Genomic DNA, 19,611 nt, shown 5'->3' with positions numbered 1-19,611 from the left:
GGACACAGACACAACCACAGCCACAGACACAGACACAGACACAACCACAGCCACAGACATGCACACACGGCATTTAGTCAAAGCGTTGCTTCATCTCTTAACACCAGTAACTGAGTAAGACATATCTGCTGCAGACTCCACACACTGTGACTGAGTCAGACATATCTGCTGTAGACTCTGCACACTGTGACTGAGTCAGACAGATCTGCTGTAGACTCCACACACTGTGACTGAGTCAGACAGATCTGCTGTAGACTCCACACACTGTGACTGAGTCAGACATATCTGCTGTAGACCCTGCACACTGTGACTGAGTCAGACATATCTGCTGTAGACTCTGCACACTGTGACTGAGTCAGACATATTTGCTGTAGACTCCACCCACTGTGACTGAGTCAGACATATCTGCTGTGGACTCCACCCACTGTGACTGAGTCAGACATATCTGCTGTGGACTCCACACACTGTAACTGAGTCAGACATATCTGCTGTAGACTCTGCACACTGTGACTGAGTCAGACATATCTGCTGTGGACTCCACCCACTGTGACTGAGTCAGACATATCTGCTGTGGACTCCACACACTGTAACTGAGTCAGACATATCTGCTGTAGACTCTGCACACTGTGACTGAGTCAGACATATCTGCTGCAGACTCTGCACACTGTGACTGAGTCAGACATATCTGCTGTAGTCTCTGCACACTGTGACTGAGACGTACCTGCCGCAGTCTCTCAAGACTCAGGATGTTCTCCACCTCCAGCACCCCTCTGGTGTATTTTTCGATGTACGTCTCTCCGTCCTGGGACCGTTCACTCTCTCCCCGCGCAGCCATGAGCGCCAGGGTCTCCCGCTCCTCGGGCTCCTCTGACGCCTGCGCGTTCACCGGACAGACGGACAGACGGACACAGAAGGCTTTTAGTCTTTGCTGCTGCGCATGCATCTCTATTTATTAACTAAAAAAGATTTATCAGCATGTGCAGTGATTCAAATTTAAGATTTAAATTTCTGCTTTAATATGCAATAATATACGCTACACTACACAGCACATAAAATTTTTAACTGAACAGACTACATTTATGCACATAGCAAGGCAGAGGACCCTGGCAGGTTTAAGCCTGCTACAGTGCTAAGCCCCGTACCTTTGGTATGTTGGACACAATCTCGTATGTGACTCCACAGGAGTAGAGCAAATTCTTCATTGACATCCGTCTCTTCAGACTCTGGGTGAAACTCTAATGGGGGAGATGAAGGTGAGCTTTATCATGATGCTGATCAGTATCACAGGCAGGGCAGTGAGGCATGATGGGAAAGCAGGCAGCATACAGCTACAATAGAAATAATTAAACTGCGTGACTAATCACAAAAACATTTAACACTGTTTAAAAATAAATCAAAACAGTAATGACCATCAATTGGCAGTGAGTAGCACTCGCTTAGAGAACAGGCCAATTGAACAGAAGTTATTCAAATGGAACTGCTGAGAAAACATCCAACTGTACAAGCAGATAGACAAAATAGGAGCACTGTAAACTGCCAGCATAAAGCAACAATAATTTAAATAATAATATAAACAACATAAAAAAATGCATCCTTTCATATAGGAAAATAAACGCATGTATCCTTTGCAATAATTGAATATCTGTTATTCTAAAGAAAGGGGAAGGACAAAGTAAGACAGAAGAGCTTGGGTGCGACGTGTTTACCTGCTTGTTGTAGATGTTGACCGCAATCCTCTTGCGAAGCACCAGCTCCATAGAGGCCGGGTGGCTGAGCTGGACTGTCACCTTGATGATCAGGTAGATGCGCTCGTTGGGGCTGGTGACCCGGTTCAGGTGGACCGAGTCATGGATGGAGGAGTCCCAGGAGCACACGGCCAGCACCTGGAGAAGGACACGGACAGAGCTTTAATGTCAGGCCGCATATGACACACACAATACACACTATGCCTCAGTATACACAGAATATCCTCTGAGATATGGATCTCAGAGTTACACAACTGACCAGTCAACCATGCGGGGTATGAACTCTGAAGCAGCAAAGAAATTAGACCTTTATGAGCTCCTCATTATACAGTACAAAGATATCTTCTGATCGTATTACTGATACACAAAAGTGAGAATTAAATGGTAACAAGCCATACTTTCCATTGACACACAAAATTAAAATACACGTTTTGCTCTATAAGTGCATGTTCAGTTGATCGAAAATCAGGGAGTAGGGAGCAAGTGTCAGAAAGAATATCATAATTAGAAGCAATTTGTGCACAAGGAAAGATGTGCTATGATGCATTTGGTTTCTCTATACATTAATATGAATTTATTCAATAATTCATAAAATAATTTAGTAAGACTTCAATAACTTATAAAGAATTAAAAACACAATCAGGGAATCTCACTCCATGGAGAGATAAAACTAAGTATTTTTTCCCACAAATCAAGTGCTGAGGGGAAACCCTGAAGTTCAAAAACCTTGAGAGTCGATAACTTAAATTTACTCTGGATTCAGGCATGTTAAGCCTTAAAATTGATTATTAAAAAAAAATGTAATACAGGCCTGCAAAAAGTGTTAAAATGCGTTCTATGCAACAACAGCTAATAGTGTAAGAAGAATGTCAGAAGAACATCTTTGAAATACTGCATCTTGCTGTGAGTGGGCAGTGAGTGTTCCCTCCAAGCCAAAGGGGGCAGTGCAGGCAGAATGAGTGAGCTGTACCTCTTCGTCACTGTGTCGGATGATAGGCAGGTAGAAGAACTGGCTGCCGTGCTCTTTGGGCAGGATGGAGTTCACTCCAGCAGCGTGCGGCCCAGTCATCTGATCACTGACCGTCAGGTTGTCCGCTGAGAGGGAACCCAACACAAAGAAAACCACACACATCAGAAAGATTTACATTTCCCAAAAACACAGACTACCAGTGGCAACTAGCCTTGCTCAGTTACACCATATAACTGGGAACAATATCGGTGGGATATGTCAGATATTTAAGAACCATTTAGGGTGAGCTTGGCTGGTTCATCTAACTGCACACTTTCCCTAAGGGTCATTTTTATTAGGCAAGTGATCTCTCACCATTGAGATCCAGGAAGAGGACAGGGATGTGAACCTCCATTCCTGCAGAGGGCACCCTGAGACAATCACATAAATGCACACATTAGTTACCAGTTATGATCATCCAGCACCAAGTGAAAAACATATTTTTCAAAATCAAAAAAATAAAAACTGCTGAATGTAAGGGATGGGCCATACATTTAACCAGATATATGACTCAACTTAAGGTTATAGTTAGTCTGAGGTATCACTGGTGTATGGCCAGATTTCAGATTTGTCTATGTAGTGTACTGCTCACCAGTGTGCAGATTAGTGCATGTAGTGTACTGCTCACCAGTGTGCAGATTTGTCTATGTTGTGTACTGCTCACCAGTGTGCAGATTTGTCTATGTTGTGTACTGCTCACCAGTGTGCAGATTAGTGCATGTAGTGTACTGCTCACCAGTGTGCAGATTTGTCTATGAAGTGTACTGCTCACCAGTGTGCAGATTTGTCTATGTAGTGTACTGCTCACCAGTGTGCAGATTTGTCTATGAAGTGTACTGCTCACCAGTGTGCAGATTTGTCTATGAAGTGTACTGCTCACCAGTGTGCAGATTTGTCTATGTAGTGTACTGCTCACCAGTGTGCAGATTTGTCTATGTAGTGTACTGCTCACCAGTGTGCAGGGGCACCAGGGATGCAGCTGCCAGGCGCCGGCACCAGCACTGCGTTCCTCTCCTCCGTCAGCCCCACCCACTGCTCCACCAACCGCGCCTCACGCTCCACATCCTCCTCCGACTTCTCTGCAGGGAGGGTGAAGCACAGGAAGAGAGACACAAGGGAAGACAGTGAGACAAGGAGAGAGAGAAAAAGGGAGGATCAAGAAAGGAGAGAAAAAAACATGAAATAGAAGGGAGAGAAAACAGTAAAGAGGGAGAAAGAGTATGATTCAGGAAGGATACAGTGCAAAAAGATACACAAAACAAAATAAACTAAACATACCACTAGACAACCCAAAAACAGAACACATAGCAGACTGGTGTTTCCCTGGCCATAGCAGCTGAGGGGCTCAAACCTTGTTTGTTGATGATCTTCTTGATCTGCTCATCCAGGTACTCCCTGCGTTTGACCAAGGCATCAGACCAGCGGTCACGCACGCAGTTCAGGTCCTCCTCCTGCAGGGGGAGACAGAACAACATGGAGAAGACAAGGAGAAATTGTGTACCAAAAAAAAGGAAAAACTCCAGAGGAGATAATGGATTCTGGGTGCACTTGTTCTATACAAAAAAAAAAATAGGAGGGGTATCAGGACGACTGAGAGTTCGTCATCAGATTTTGGGTTTGCTTTGACCTTTGACTAAATACCAGAATACCTCAGCAAAGAATTCACATAGAAACATCTTGAATTGAATCCAGTTTTGAGAAAACTGAACATTTTTAAAGAAACTCTCAGTCACAACAACAAAAATCCTTGTCCTTCCATTTAGTTCATGAAGTGAACTACTAATAGCAGCCTGCTTTTTCTGAAAAGGTCAGCCAACCATTCATTTTTTGCCAAACCCTTCACCATACACATCCACACCCATCCTACCTCAACAGATGGGAAGTCCACTCCAAAGGAAAAACACTAGCTGAAAGCCATTTCTCCTAAAATCGTTCAGCACCCCCCACCCCTCCCACCGTTATTCCAAATGGACTCCCCCATGCAGATGAGTCATGCAGCCATGCGTTGATCGTGTGATTGAGTGAGGTGCATTAAATTCTCATGGTTCTTCAGTGGCAGGAAGCAGACAGCCATGCGTTAGTGGATCAATCCCAGGAAGGGATTAAAAGGTGAGCTGGGGGAGGGACTGAAGAGTCGGACTCTTCCTCGGCCAGGGGTGTCAAACTCATTTCCTGGAGGGCTGGTGCTTGTTGGCTTTTACTCCATCTATTCATAATCACTTTAATAATCCAATCATTTCATTTCTTTGGGATATTTTTACAGAACAACACATTACGTCTGAAGATAGCACAGCGACCCGACATTCTTACTTCTCATCACTGCTACTGGTGGTGGTTTTAGTTCTCAGTAGACAAAATAATTAGGTGCTAGTGCCACTAAAATGCTACAAATATAGGGATTACTTATTTTCTAAATCTGCTCCTTCAGCAAATACAACAGTGCCACGTACTATGCCTAGTTATTTTAGTAATAACTGTTTCATCCCCTGTAGGAAATAACCAATAAAACGACTAAGAATAAATGATCAATAACTGATAGGTCTCCTGCTTTGTACCTATGAGGCACAAATTAACAAAGAATCAATTTCAAGAGATGTCACATCCAGATGATAAATGAGTGAATCCAGGTAGAAGTAAAAGCAGAAGATGCTGGTCTACACATGAGTAGGGCTAAAAAAAACAGACTGCTTTGTTACAGTGTCTTCTAGGAGATGCAACTGTGTAACAGTATGCAGGACATATCATTAAATAATTTGATTAATTAATCTGAAGTAATTAACTGGCAACAAAACAGCCGCACCAGACCAGCAGGAATCCAGCTTCCCTCCCCTGTTACAATCAGTAGGCTGCTCTCTTAAATACTCAGGGCTTGGGCATAAAAACATATCTCCGTGTCTCCAGGCATTAGCATATTATGCACCATCTTCTTATGAAGGCCCTTTAATAGCTCTTATGACAGTCGTAAAATCTGCAGCAGCTTCCATAATATGCTCTATCTGACTGTCAATTAAAGTCTTACAGTTTAAAGAGAAAGAATTGCGGAAAAGTCAGATATATATGTCAGCGGTAAATTTTCACGAAATCCTGTGTCCCCCAAAATATCACATAACTATCATTTCTAAAGATCAAGGATAAAGGTTATTGAAAGCACATTTGCTTATATTAGATCTGATCTGCAAAATTTTGTTCAAATTACACAATTTTCCATTTGACTTCCACAGTGTGAAGCCTTATCTCCAGACCGAGCTCACTGAAGTGAAACAAGTTGCTGCTTTTCAAAAACTGGATTACTGGAGAACGACTTTGCAGTGAAATCAATGTGCTCTTCCCTTCTGGAGTGATCAGAGAAAACGGAACACTGAAGCAAATTTTTAAAAGTGCAAGAAAATCACCGAAAAGGAAGCGGGGCCAGGATGAGCCCTCACCTGCTCCCGCAGGCCCTGTGCCCCTGGTGTGCCCCGCTCCCCACTCCACCCCCCTCCCACACAGTGGCGCCCCCCTGTCTGAAAGCTGGTGGTCAGCAGGTTGTTTTTGGTCATGCCTCAGTATTAACAGCAGCAGCAGCGGTCTGAGACGGTACCTGATAACTATCCATATCGTCATCCTCCTCCCTCTGGCAGAAGAGAACACACACTGGGGTCAATGAGGAGTGCACACGGCACACAGAGAGGACCAGGAGAGAGAGGCTTCATCAGCCCCAAAATGGGCGGAGCTACCATGTACTGTCCATCACTGGCTCACCTAACCCAATCAGAAGACATTCTGTGGATGGCTAATAATGCACGACAGCTCCAGCCATTGCGAGGTTTGTGAAGCCTCACTCTCACATTATTATCAAAAGGTTTAAACTCCTCTCTTTTACAGCCCAGGACCCTGTGGACAGGGCATGACATGAACATTACGCTTGGTAAAAAAAGAAACTCTTTTCAGAGCTGTGTCCCATTAAAATCTTTTGGTAACAGTCATTTCATGGTTTTGCACCCAGCAGGGAATCATTAAAATCAAAGTGAGGGGTGACGGGATTTCCTACCAAATCCCAGCATAATTTACAAAAATATTCAACTGAACAGCATCTGGCTGTGAAAACCGGGGGTTTTCCACCATCCTAGCTGATATTTTAATGCTTGAGAGAACCTGAACCAAGACCCAGATACAACAGAAACTTCTATCCAGGTCCAACTAACTACCCTAGAGTCAAGCTTTGAGAAGGATATACATTTTACAGACATTATCTAGCTTGTACTAAACTTCAAGTCTAACTGCATCATTTTAAGCCAATATTTTCACCAACAGCATGTGAAATTCTGTGCGTTAAGACAAAGGATTTAAGTAAAGGTGTCGTAAATGTACGGCAGCTCCTTAGATGTACTGCCATCAGAGCACTCTGCCGTGATGGAAGAGGGTGGATTACAGTAAAGACCATTTCAAATCATCACAATGGAAATATTGTTTCCAAGACATTTTCAGAAAATGTCAACAAGGCATTTCAGCTAGTCGTAATATTTCAATAAAACAGCCATTCTGTTTTATTGTTAAAGAACTTGAAGACCATGATTCAAGGGAGGATGTGTCATGTTATTTATTTAATTTTATATTCAAATGGATTTTTCCTTAGAAAGAACTGAATTGTAAGGACATACAGTACACGGCTTTCCCTCCAATGTTCCTCGATAAATGAATCTGTCCATCTGAACTGACTGTGTGTGTGTGTGTGCATGTATGTTTGTGCGTGTGCACGTGTGTGTGCTTGTGTGTGTATGCATATATGCATGTGTGTGTGTGTTAGCTCACCTGGTAGCTGTCCAGTGGTCTCTGTAGCTTAGTAGATCGGGCTGACACACAGCCAATGGACACTGACAGCACAGCCTCCACCAGCAGGGGCAGAGTGCCAGACTGCTGGACCGGCTTCACACAAACCTGCAGCCGCCGAGAGTGACCCTGAGAGAGAGAGAGAGAGAGCACAGGAAGGCGGCAAACAGACAGGCAAGGAGAGAGGAGGAAAAGGGAGGAAAGCATGAAACCAGCAGGAGGGTGGAGAGAGATAAAAATAAGAGACGGTGGAATGGAGAGAGGAAGAAGACAACAGCAAATGACAGAAAAAAATAGAAAAAGAAAGTGAGAGAAAGAGGCAATATGTACAATTACGTGTCATACACGAGTCCCAGCCTTACAGTATGTGCACACAGAGTCACAGCCTTACAGTATGTGCACACAGAGTCACAGCCTTACAGTATGTGCACACAGAGTCACAGCCTTAGAGTATGTGCACACAGAGTCACGCCTTAAAGTATGTCATGCACACAGAGTCACAGCCTTACAGTATGTGCACACAGAGTCACAGCCTTACAGTATGTGCACACAGAGTCACAGCCTTACAGTATGTGCACACAGAGTCACAGCCTTACAGTATGTGCACACAGAGTCACGCCTTAAAGTATGTCATACACACAGTCACGCCTTACAGTATATGCACACAGAGTCACAGCCTTACAGTATGTCATACACATAGAGTCACGCCTTACAGTATGTGCACAGAGTCACGCCTTACAGTATGTCATACACACAGAGTCACAGCCTTACAGTATGTCATACACACAGAGTCACACCTTACAGTATGTGCACACAGAGTCACGCCTTACAGTATGTGCACACAGAGTCACAGGCTTACAGTATGTCATACACACAGGGTCACAGCCTAACAGTATGTGCACACAGAGTCACAGCCTTACAGTATGTGCACACAGAGTCACACCTTACAGTATTTTCACACAGAGTCACACCTTACAGTATGTCATACACACAGAGTCACAGCCTTACAGTATGTGCACACAGAGTCACAGCCTTACAGTATGTGCACACAGAGTCACAGCCTTACAGTATGTGCACACAGAGTCACACCTTACAGTATGTGCACACAGAGTCACAGGCTTACAGTATGTGCACACAGTCACAGCCTTACAGTATGCACACACAGAGTCACAGGCTTACAGTATGTGCACACAGAGTCACAGCCTTATAGAGTCACAGCCTTACAGTATGTGCACACAGAGTCACAGCCTTACAGTATGTCATACACAGTCACAGCCTAAAAGTATGTGCACACAGTCACAGCCTTACAGTATGTCATACACAGAGTCACAGCCTTACAGTATGTACACACAGTCACGCCTTACAGTATGTCATACACACAGAGTCAGAGCCTAAAAGTATGTGCACACAGAGTCACAGAGTAGAGCCTTACAGTATGTGCAGAGTCACAGAGTCCCAGCCTTACAGTATGCACACACAGAGTCACAGCCTTACAGTATGTCATACACACAGAGTCACAGCCTTACAGTATGAGCACACAGAGTCACAGCCTTACAGTATACGCACACAGAGTCACAGGCTTACAGTATGTCATACACACAGGGTCACAGCCTAACATTATGTGCACACAGAGTCACAGAGTCAAAGCCTTACAGTATGTCATACACACAGAGTCACAGCCTTACAGTATGTGCACACAGAGTCACGGCCTTACAGTATGTCATACACACAGAGTCACAGCCTAACAGTATGTGCACACAGAGTCACAGAGTCAAAGCCTTACAGTATGTCATACAGACAGAGTCACAGCCTAACAGTATGTGCACACAGAGTCACAGAGTCAAAGCCTTACAGTATGTCATACACACAGAGTCACAGCCTAACAGTATGTGCACACAGAGTCACAGAGTCAAAGCCTTACAGTATGTCATACACACAGAGTCACAGCCTAACAGTATGTGCACACAGAGTCACAGAGTCAAAGCCTTACAGTATGTCATACAGACAGTCACAGCCTAACAGTATGTGGACACAGAGTCACAGAGTCAAAGCCTTACAGTATGTCATACAGACAGAGTCACAGCCTAACAGTATGTGCACACAGAGTCTTTCTCATTGGCGGGCTCACCTGCCGGAGCTGGAAGACCCCCCCAGTGCTGATGTCCCTGTTGGCCTGCAGCTCCACAGCAGAGTACTCCCCCTGCTCATTCAGCTCCTGGATGGAGACCCACAACTCGATCCGCCGAGACACCTCACTCCACCTGCACAGGACCCACACCGACTGTGTGAGTGTGTGTGTGTGTGTGTGCGTGTGTGTGTTTGTGCGTTTGAATGCGTATGCTGCATGTCTGTGTAAGTGAATGTGAGTTTGATTGTGCGTCTATGCACAACTTCATATTGCGAACTATTATGAAGTCTATGTCCTCCGTTTTTCCATTGCATCATGTGTGTGTGCGTATGTGTATTTGTGTGTGTGCAAAGGTGACTGGCAGAGTATGTCCAGGTGACTGTATGTTTGCGTGAGTAAGAGAATGTGAGTACCGGTCTCGGAACGTGCGACTCTTGGCCTGCAGAGCGTCGAGCTCCCACAGTGAGCGCCCGTTTCCAGCACAGCGGTGACCCCACACCTCTATGGCCAGAGCCCCTTCGGAGATAAACTCCAAAAACTCCTCCGTCACGTGGACCACGTAGTCCTGAGGGGTCACAGGCAAGAGCAGATCAGGAAATATGGTGAAAAAAGTACCTCACAACAGCACCATATACCCTAAACTATTACGATCATACAAACCTAACATCACCTACTCCTAACTTCATATGGTATTCATATCAATTGTACAAAATGGCGGGAAATCCAATGCAATTTGATTTTAATCCCCAGCAGAGCCTGCTCTGCCTCTCACCTTGCAGTGATCGAACCTGACGGTGAACTGTGAGTCGGGGGTGTGAGGGGAGGGCGTGTCTGGGCTGACCATGGGCGGGGCCACCGTGGGCTCCGCCTGCTCCCAGAAGGTGTATTGACAGAACACAAAGTTGGACAGGTTCAGAGGCAGCCCGGTAGCTTCTCTGATCCGCACCTGGAGTGCAAAAATGAAGAAGACGGGAAAATAATGAGAAGAATAACAGCAGAAAATGCTGTTGAAAAATCAAAATCATTTTAAGCATCGTTCCTGGCCGTACCCTGCAGGTGAGTTTCTTGGCCATGTGGACTATCTCCCCATTGGCGTCCATGACCTCATAGCTGCTACTTTCACTTGAGTTCTCTGAGGAGTCATCCCCCCCAGCCAGACGCTCGGGCACAGCTCCACTGACCCGCATCAGCTCCACATGCAGCCGGCCTGCCACCTGGGAAAGGCACAGACACAACTGACTGAGGCACAGACACAACTGACACAGACACAAGCACAACTGACATAGGTAGACATCCAACTGACACAGGCACAGACACAACTGACACAGGCACAAACACAACTGACATAGGTAGACATGCAACTGACACAGGCACAGACAACTGACACAAGTACAGACACAAATGAGAAGGGCACAGGCACAACTGACACAAGTACAGACACAACTGAAACAGGTACAGACGGAACTGACACAGGCACAGAGACAACTGAGAAAGGCTCAGACACAATTGAAACAGGAACAGATGAAACAGAAACAGGCACAGACACAACTGACACAGGCACAGACACAACTGACACAAGTACAGACACAAATGAGAAGGGCACAGGGACAACTGACACAAGTACAGACACAGATGACAAAGGCACAGACACAACTGATGCAGGTAAACACACATCTGACACAGGCACAGACACAACTGACACAGGTAGACATGCAACTGACACAGACACGACACAGACACAACTGAAACAGGCACAGACACAACTGACACAGGTACAGACACACCTCACAAACCCTGCTTAGAATATCAATGTTCTGTGTTTCAATACATTCTCTTGCTTCTGAATGTCACTTTTTTGTTTGGTTTTGGTTTTGTTTTCTTTGGTGCATAGCCAATCAAGGCTTCAGTGAAAAAAATGACCATTACTGATTAATGTTTTGTAGCAAGATATGATGGCAAATGGAAAGCAAACACTGTGACCGGAATCCTTTTGTGTGGCAGAAAACCAATGCAAACCTCGCTCAGATAAGACCTGCCTGGGCACTCCAGGCATTTCTGTTCAAGAGGAGCGTGTTTTTCCCCAGCTGAGAACATCGTAAATAAAAAACGTACAGCACTCCCCTCTAACCAAGCGGATTTTGTGTTATTGCCAATAAAGAATCATGCTAAGCCTAATACAGGCTGCCAAAGTGAAACAGAAGTGGCTTTTCATCACACTGTAGCCTATTTTGTTCCCTAGGTCATTTGTACACAATAAGAGTGTTATGGTCAAAATAAAATAAAGGATTCATTTTTCAGGTAAATACATGAAAATACTAAACTCTTTATATGCTATGATGTGATAGTCTAGCTTTTTGTTTACATCAGGTCCTGGTTAAAAAGTTAATATTGTCAGTCAATTTACCTGTAGTAAATTAGAGTTAACCAACCCTACTTCCTGTTTAGTCACTGTCCATAAACAATTTACATAAGAAGGACCATATGACAAGGAGGTCAGATGACCACTTAAAAGACTCTGCTCATGGATACCATGATTTTACCTCCCCCTGCTGGCTGATGATGGGAACTGCATACTGCAACTTGACATCATGGAAGAGGCACTCCAGGAAGACATTGGCCACTCCGATGAGGTTGTGGTTCTCCTGTGCCTCGTAGAACGGATCGCCACGTTTGTTGTTCAGCTTGTTGTTCTGAAAATGTAACAGAGCCCCAAGAGGAAGAACTTAGATTTTATCTCATGCTGCAGAAGCAAGACTTTACATACAGTATAATCCTACAAATAATACTTTACGGGCTTTGTGGCCATGGATAGAGGAGAAACAGCAACAATTTATGACCATTTAAACCTAAATGGACAAATATTTAAAATGTTAATAGCAGGGATCCATTTTCTGAAGAATTACACCTTTTGCAGGAGGAAATCTCGAGGCTCAGACCTTGAAAACAGTTGGCTTGTCCACAGACAAGAGCACATTCACATTCATATGAGTGAACTCATATCTCCCTCCCTTCTTTCCCTCTCACCATCTCCTCAGTTCCTTCCTTCCAGTCCTGGTAATGTTCTCTCATGTCCACCAGCTTGTTCTCCAGCTTCTCGATGGTCCAGACCTGCGTCCCCTTTCCTTTTCTACGCACCTGGATGGCCGGCTCACTCACGATGGCTCCTCGCTGGACGAGGACAAGAACAGCACATACAGAAATTTACACACTCAATTCTAACAGCAAGGAAAAAAGGAAATACTAAATGGTGACTGTCATGTCTGAAGTGGCGTCTGTTTGAACAAACTCAAATTTCTGTTTGTTACTGGGTTGAAAGTTATTGGTTTGACAGATGATAAATTGTGGTCCATTTATGTTTTTATATAATAACAAGTTAATAAATTGTCCTTTGGAGGCTGTATGTGCTGTTACATCAATGATAAAACCTTTTAAATGAGAAACAAGTGGCTGAGGAGACACACATGCTACATTACTCAAGCAGGACAGAGAGCAACAGCCTTACATCCCTCCGCATTCCTTTTCCTCTTTCCAGGTCTATCTCTGCAATCATCAATTACCCTCATGGTCACAGGAAATGAATCACTGTACTACACAGTACCTCTGACAGTGATTTGCACATCACCTCAGTGTGTGGCACCAATTAATGCGCAAGTCTGCTGTTGTACTGCAGTCCTAATGACGCAGCAGGATGCAGACGTTAGGCCTTATGAAGTCTTTCTAGATGGACTAGCCACATCTGAAAAATGACTCTGTGGACAGCTGTCACCGTCCAGTTAAAGGACATTTCTTAAGGTAAGTGAATAGGATTCATTCTGAGGGTGAATTAATCGTAAGCCTTTTTCCTGGAAACATAAAACTAACTCCCAGTTATTCGTAAATGAAGAAAGTGAGCCGAACGTGAGGGAAATTAGGGGTGATGGCCCTCCATTAGCGCAGGATATTGGCTGGGTGGCACGCATGCCCGCGCGGTGCGAGCGAGGTCTCGGACACACCTTGCGGTTGGCGCTGAGGTTGGCAGCGGGGATCTGCAAGGTGACCTGGTAGTCCGTCAGCTTGCTCATCTCCTCCGCCAGGAAATTGGCCTCCCGCACCAGAGTGTTGGCCTTGACCACCTGCTCCCTGAGCCGAGACAAGCTCTGGCGAAACAGCTCGTCCCTGACAGAGAAACACAGACAGGAAGATTTCACTGAAACAGCGGGTCTGCCTGCCTCAGCTGCAGCTCATTTGAGTAATGTCAAGAGTTCCCTCTCACCAACAGCACTGGAAGAACCTGCCAGGCAGACTAAAGAACGAAGAGTGAGATTTATGCACGACTGTGTGTGTGTGTGAGTGCGCGCGCGGGTGTACGCGCGCGTGTGTGTGTTTATGCATGTGTGTGTATGCGGGTGTGTGTGTGTATGTGTTTATGCATGTGTGTGTATGCGAGTGTGTGTGTGTATGTGTGTGTGCATAAGTGGGCGTATGTATGTGTGTGCGTGCGAGTGTGTGTGTATGTGTGCACAAGTGGGCGTATGTATGTGCGTGTGTGTGTGTGTAAGAACACTGGCATGCATGTGTGTGCTGTCCTCACCGCTCCTCACTCCAGAGGCGGAGCATGCTGTGGGCGGGGTGTGAGGAGAATGACAGGCGGTCGGCGCTGCAGCGGTGATGGGGGTGGGGCCTTTCAGGGGACAGCTGTTGCCGCAGCGACTCCAGCTCGCGCTCGTACATCATGCGCTGCTCCTCCAGTGCAGTGCGCTTCTCCTCCAGGTACTGCTTCTCCAGAACCTGCACCACGTTCTGCATGGGGTCTGACGAGGGGCGGGGCCAACAAAGGGGAGGAGGGGAGGGAGGAGTCACACAGGGAATGTAGGGAGGGAGTGATACAAATGAGCACAGGAGAAAGAATGTGAGTGGGTTTGTGGAAAGAAGATGACAAAATAAAGGGATGGGCAGTAAGGATCAGAATGTGGTGTCACAGAAAGACAGATAAATATAGTACAGTTGTGTAGGGTTATATAGTATAGCTGAATGGAACAGAATTTTCAATAATGTAATAAAAACACACAATTTCATGTATGAAAGTGCCGGAATCATCCATCATTCCATGTAGCGAGTTATTGAACAGAGCCAGGAGACATCTAAAGAGCTGCTCCTTTCTCTCTGGGATTAGACTGCACTGCCACACTGAAGGGATGCTGCTGTAGTGGGCGGAGTCAGACCTGCAGCTCATCACTTATGAATAAGGGCCACCAGTTTGTCTCCCCTTGTTTTCTCGCATGGTACTACTACTTACATGGTAATTGACCCAGCAGTCCATTATGCACCTTGGACATTGGACAGCCAACAAAACACCCTTGATTCTCAGCAGACATTTTGAGAACCCTGGCCACAGTATGAAGTGAACAATGCATGCAGTTCCCATGGGAATACCGGTATGGACCTACCTGCGATCCCTAAGTGGCATAATTACTTTAATTATTCACCACTTAATTCTGTAAATCCCCAAGGTTTCTAACGGATTTCCGGAAACAAACAATCAAGGATGAGTGCAGAAAGGAACAAGCTAAATCTCAGATGTGCAAAAAACCTACTGAGCCAGTGGGAAAGAAAAAGAAAGGAGAGAGAGAATGAGCGAGAGTGTGCAAACAAGATAAATGAAGCAAACGGAGAAAACCCAGGGGAAATTATATGAACAGGATGAGGACCTCACACGGGTATACAACACAAATATCTCACTGCGAATCTCTTCAGTGTTACAAAGACACTGAAGTAAAGCACACTTTTACTTTGACATTAGCATGCTGAGAAAAGACTTCAACGAGCATGTTCAGTTTTAGGAATTACCCTTTGCAAGAATAAAGCTCTCCAGGGAACAACAATTCTAGTGCAGTAATCCCCCAGTCCTCCTATGCACAGCACATGCATGTTATTAATGCTGAAATTGTTTATCCTGCCATGATTTAAGCCGAAGAACATGTTCAAACATAATTTTTCCATAAAGGGCCTTCAACACGGTGTTCCATTGCAACCTTCAAAAATCTCACAAAATGCCGTTGAACGCACAAAACAAATTCTGAGAAAGATGTAATTAATTACACCATTAATTGCTGCTATATACTGTATTTACAGTCAAACACATTTCAATGCATAGTGATGGACAGATGAAGGGCCGTGAGAGTGAAAAAAGGGAAAAGGAGGAGAGGATGAGTGTGAAGATGAGGACACGAGAGACACTCCGTACCGTTGCTCCCCAGAGTCTTCATCATGACCTCCATCTGGGCGAACTCGTAGCTGTAGTCCTGCTCGGACGAGGCCTCGCTGGCCGTCTCCACGTCCGGCTCCACAAAGCTCTCCCTTGGAGACTCCCTGTCCATCTCCTTCAAACGGTCCCGCCTTTTCCGCTTGGGCAGGTTGATTCTGACAGGCAGACAGACAAGCCAGTAAGAAATACTGGAGCTGAGATTATGCCATTATGTTAATCAAGCAAGCTAGTAACAATTATGTTTATTCACAGTGACAGAACATTCTTCTCTGAGTTATAATTAAAAATGAACAGCTTAAACTAGGGAGCTGATATGGTTGTCCAACAGTGACGTCTCCTAGTCCAGCACAGACGCAATGGTTTTTTAATTAATTGGGATCCAGCTCTTGACCCACCTGAAAAAATGGTTATTGCCCCACAAGATGCGGTCACCATGCCAGAGGTGGACCATGGAGTGGATGATGGTGCCATTCACACAGGTTCTGTGGACACACACACACGACACATCACAGATCTCACAATATCTCTCCAAATCACAGGTGTTAACATAAAAAACAAGAAACAAACAGGCAGGCTGTCTCTTGGTGTACCTCAAGGCTCTGTCCTGAGTCCAATAAACAGAAAAGTGGAAGACTAATGGAAGTACAAAAGGAGACACAGTTGAGGGCTGTAAGAAGGCCTCAGTTGTCTTTTTTCAGATAAGGCAGACCATCTAAAGAGGGATCTGAAGGGAAAGAAGCCTTCCCAGGTTATCTTTGGTGTGAGAGCTACTATACAGCTCAGCCATTAGAGTGTGGTGCAAAGGTACTCCAAAAATGCTGTGACCCTATTTCATAACCTGCATAATGCTAACCCACAAATGAATAGGGTACGAGTGGGATGCATTTCTGGGTCAAATCTATAGGAGATGACACTGCTACTGTCATACAGGAAACACAAGTGAGCTCATAGTTCCTATTCTCCATACTCCTACACACCAGACAGCCACCTGACAGGTGAGATGATGCATGATGGGTTACCTGGCGTTCTCTATGGGGGACAGAGTGACATCCCCGTCCTGGCTGATGTCAAGTAAGCAGTGTTCTGGCTGGATCCCGATCCCAAACAGCTGGATGTCCTGAGATGTGTCAGCTCCCACACGCGAGTGGTCCTACACATGGGATGACAACACCAGCTCAGAGAGAGAAGCTTGGCACCCAAACCACTGAGACCGCACAGACTGCACAGAAAAGGCACGGCTCTATACCACAGCTTTATTCTCCTGTACATTGCTGGTGTCGTGTCATACACAGCAATTTGAGTGACAGTAGACACAAGCAGACACAAAACAAAAGCGAATGCCACAAAACCAGAAAAAACCCTGTCTATTTACATAGACATATCAAATCTTTAGATATAAATGTTAAATCACAATACTGGAAAAATTAACAGATTTTTAAAGAATGACCCTGGTTAATTTTTAAAGAGCAGTAGCGTGCTCTACACTGTTGAGCAGTTTCTTTGATGTAAAAGACATAAGACGATGCATACAGAGACACAGAGTGAGACACAGCGAGACGAGGGCAGATTAGTCATTAGAGTGGGTGTTGTTTAACAAACACTCCTCTCACATAGGATGTGCACATGTGCAGCTGAACTGCACAGCTCTCATTAAGATGGTAATTCCTCCCGAATATGCCCAGCCTGAGGACGCCGGACAGAGGCCTGTTGTTTCTGTGCTGAGGAAGTTTGGCCGAGGTTTCTCATGCCACGCCCGGTCGGAAAAACACATTCTCTCTCTTCCGCTCTGTCTCTCTCACTCACTCTTCCCTGCATCCTTCTTTCTCTCTGTTTCTCTTTATTACAGTCTTCCTGTGTCTCCGTCTCCCGCAGTCATTCCCCTCTCTCTTTTCCCTCTTTTCTTTTCATGTCTTCCCCCCCCCCTCCCCCTGAATGTATCACCCTTTTACTTCCACTGCTTGCGTTCCGCAGGTCAGTGCCGTGTTAAATAGTTAGATGACCTGGCCCATCTGGTGGGCCACTGCTCACTACCGATAAGCCTGACTGCTCCCAAGGCCCCAGGCAGCACTGAATATTACAGAGGAAATATAGGTCAGGCAAAAGGGAATGAGAAGAACTGAACTCATGAACAACACTCTCTTGCTTTCTTGCTTTCCTTCTCCTGCTCCCTCCCTCTGCCCCTCCCTTTCTCTGGAAAGTTTGAATGTTAGGAGAAACTGCTTCAGGCTGGTACAGTCCTGAGAGCCTACAGCAGAATTTCAGTTTGCCTTGTATCGCGCATGTGATTCCAACAATACAGCCTTTTCTTACCGTGCAGGTTCAACTGTTATGTAAAAATATGTCTGTTCATTAAGTTTATCAGAAGAGTTATAGAATGATAAAATTATGTTTTCTTTTGCACCAAGACATTTTAACACACATTAATAGGTACCAGAAAAGGCATTTTCATTCCTAGTGGGAAGCGGGACAAAACTATAATGTGGTAGTTCAAAAAACATATGTTTTCAAGAACTAAAATTAAGCCAGAATCTAAAACAACTGCAAATACATTAACAGACACATTTCAGGTTATAATACACTGCATATGCTTTCTGACATTAAAATGATGAGACACTACTATTTATATGTAGATACACTCATACACAATAATCTCAGTGTGGAGATTCACCTTCAGATAGTAGACCAGCAGCTCATTGAGGGCGGGGTCAGCATTCAAGTTCACAAGGAAGCACTTGTCCTCTCCAACCTTGATCCCTGAAGACTCCAAGGAGATGCCCATACTCTCCAACTGTTTCTGACGCTCCTGCATGCACAGACATGCACACACACATATGTCAACAGCACATAAACACAGAAACCAATCTGGACACACAAGATGGAGAAGCCACAGGCAGATTCACATAGCGGGACTTCCAAACATGCATAAAACCCCCCAAAAGGTGTGGCAGGGCACTTACCTGTGCAATCTCCTCCGTCTTCCTCAGCTTCTCCTCCCAGGTGACCGTCATCTCCAGGATGAGCTTCTCGGACTCCTGCAGCTTTTCCTGAAGTTCAGGGGCTTTCATCGACTGAAAGAGAACAATATCGGCAATACCATCTTACTTCATGAGCCCAGCTTTCCGCACCATCTCTACCCAACTCAATCAATGTTCCAGCCCATTAACCCCTAAATCCAGGCCTGTCAGTGCTAAGTACCAAGCCAGTAAAGGTTTCTGCCCCTTAACCCCAACACTCAGGCCTCCTAATGTCAACTGCCAAACCTGGTCAATGTTGCTGACCCTTAATATCTAACCCCAGCTCCTGTATCATACCCATCAAGCACAGCTGGTGTCTGTCAACAAGGCCTTGACCTCATACCAAGCTGACTATTAGCCCCAGTGTCAGAGCCCAGCTTCCTGTTCCTCATCCCCAAAAATCACCTCCGCCTGGGACAGCTGCTCCCTCAGCTTCTCCACCTCCTCCCGAAGCTCGCGGATGATCCGGGCGTTGGGGTCCTCGTTGACCACGGCGTGGTTGACGATCCTCTTCGCTCGGTCGGCGTAGCGCAGTGTCGACAGGGTCTCTTCATAGTTATCCGCAGCTGGGCTGATAGTGGCAATCATAGCCGTCTTGCTGTTGCCCCCAAGGTTATCCTGCAATGTGAGAGCATGCAGTTTCACAGAAATTAAGGGAATAC

At 45.4% G+C, this 19,611-nt stretch overlaps 1 protein-coding gene across 8 annotated transcripts in view; it reads right to left on the bottom strand.

Moving 5' to 3' along the window:
- kif13a (kinesin family member 13A) overlaps positions 1 to 19,611 on the bottom strand; it is a 79,119-nt gene that overhangs the window by 9,434 nt on the left and 50,074 nt on the right. For 6 of the 8 annotated variants that reach the window (XR_004765648.1, XM_035421179.1, XM_035421183.1 and 3 more), the window contains exons 11-33: positions 19,355 to 19,567; positions 18,893 to 19,003; positions 18,604 to 18,738; positions 16,955 to 17,085; positions 16,331 to 16,417; positions 15,915 to 16,090; positions 14,262 to 14,481; positions 13,684 to 13,846; positions 12,716 to 12,859; positions 12,232 to 12,381; positions 10,741 to 10,905; positions 10,464 to 10,637; positions 10,105 to 10,256; positions 9,692 to 9,824; positions 7,546 to 7,692; positions 6,335 to 6,367; positions 4,106 to 4,205; positions 3,707 to 3,833; positions 3,070 to 3,125; positions 2,716 to 2,840; positions 1,707 to 1,883; positions 1,143 to 1,235; positions 722 to 874 (exon numbers count right to left, since the gene is read on the bottom strand). Coding sequence is in view for 7 of the 8 variants with exons in the window: in XM_035421179.1 (XP_035277070.1) it covers positions 722 to 874; positions 1,143 to 1,235; positions 1,707 to 1,883; positions 2,716 to 2,840; positions 3,070 to 3,125; positions 3,707 to 3,833; positions 4,106 to 4,205; positions 6,335 to 6,367; positions 7,546 to 7,692; positions 9,692 to 9,824; positions 10,105 to 10,256; positions 10,464 to 10,637; positions 10,741 to 10,905; positions 12,232 to 12,381; positions 12,716 to 12,859; positions 13,684 to 13,846; positions 14,262 to 14,481; positions 15,915 to 16,090; positions 16,331 to 16,417; positions 16,955 to 17,085; positions 18,604 to 18,738; positions 18,893 to 19,003; positions 19,355 to 19,567 (3,165 nt within the window). In the remaining variant the exon portion in view is untranslated. The remainder of the gene's footprint in view (positions 1 to 721; positions 875 to 1,142; positions 1,236 to 1,706; positions 1,884 to 2,715; positions 2,841 to 3,069; positions 3,126 to 3,706; positions 3,834 to 4,105; positions 4,206 to 6,334; positions 6,368 to 7,545; positions 7,693 to 9,691; positions 9,825 to 10,104; positions 10,257 to 10,463; positions 10,638 to 10,740; positions 10,906 to 12,231; positions 12,382 to 12,715; positions 12,860 to 13,683; positions 13,847 to 14,261; positions 14,482 to 15,914; positions 16,091 to 16,330; positions 16,418 to 16,954; positions 17,086 to 18,603; positions 18,739 to 18,892; positions 19,004 to 19,354; positions 19,568 to 19,611) is intronic. The other 2 variants (XM_035421189.1, XM_035421208.1) reach the window with 1 other exon arrangement.

Source organism: Anguilla anguilla, chromosome 1 (genome assembly GCF_013347855.1).
Source record: "Anguilla anguilla isolate fAngAng1 chromosome 1, fAngAng1.pri, whole genome shotgun sequence".
Classification (NCBI taxonomy): Eukaryota; Metazoa; Chordata; class Actinopteri; order Anguilliformes; family Anguillidae; genus Anguilla; species Anguilla anguilla.
Note: the sequence above shows the minus strand (reverse complement) of the source record. Positions and strands in the feature narration are given on the sequence as shown.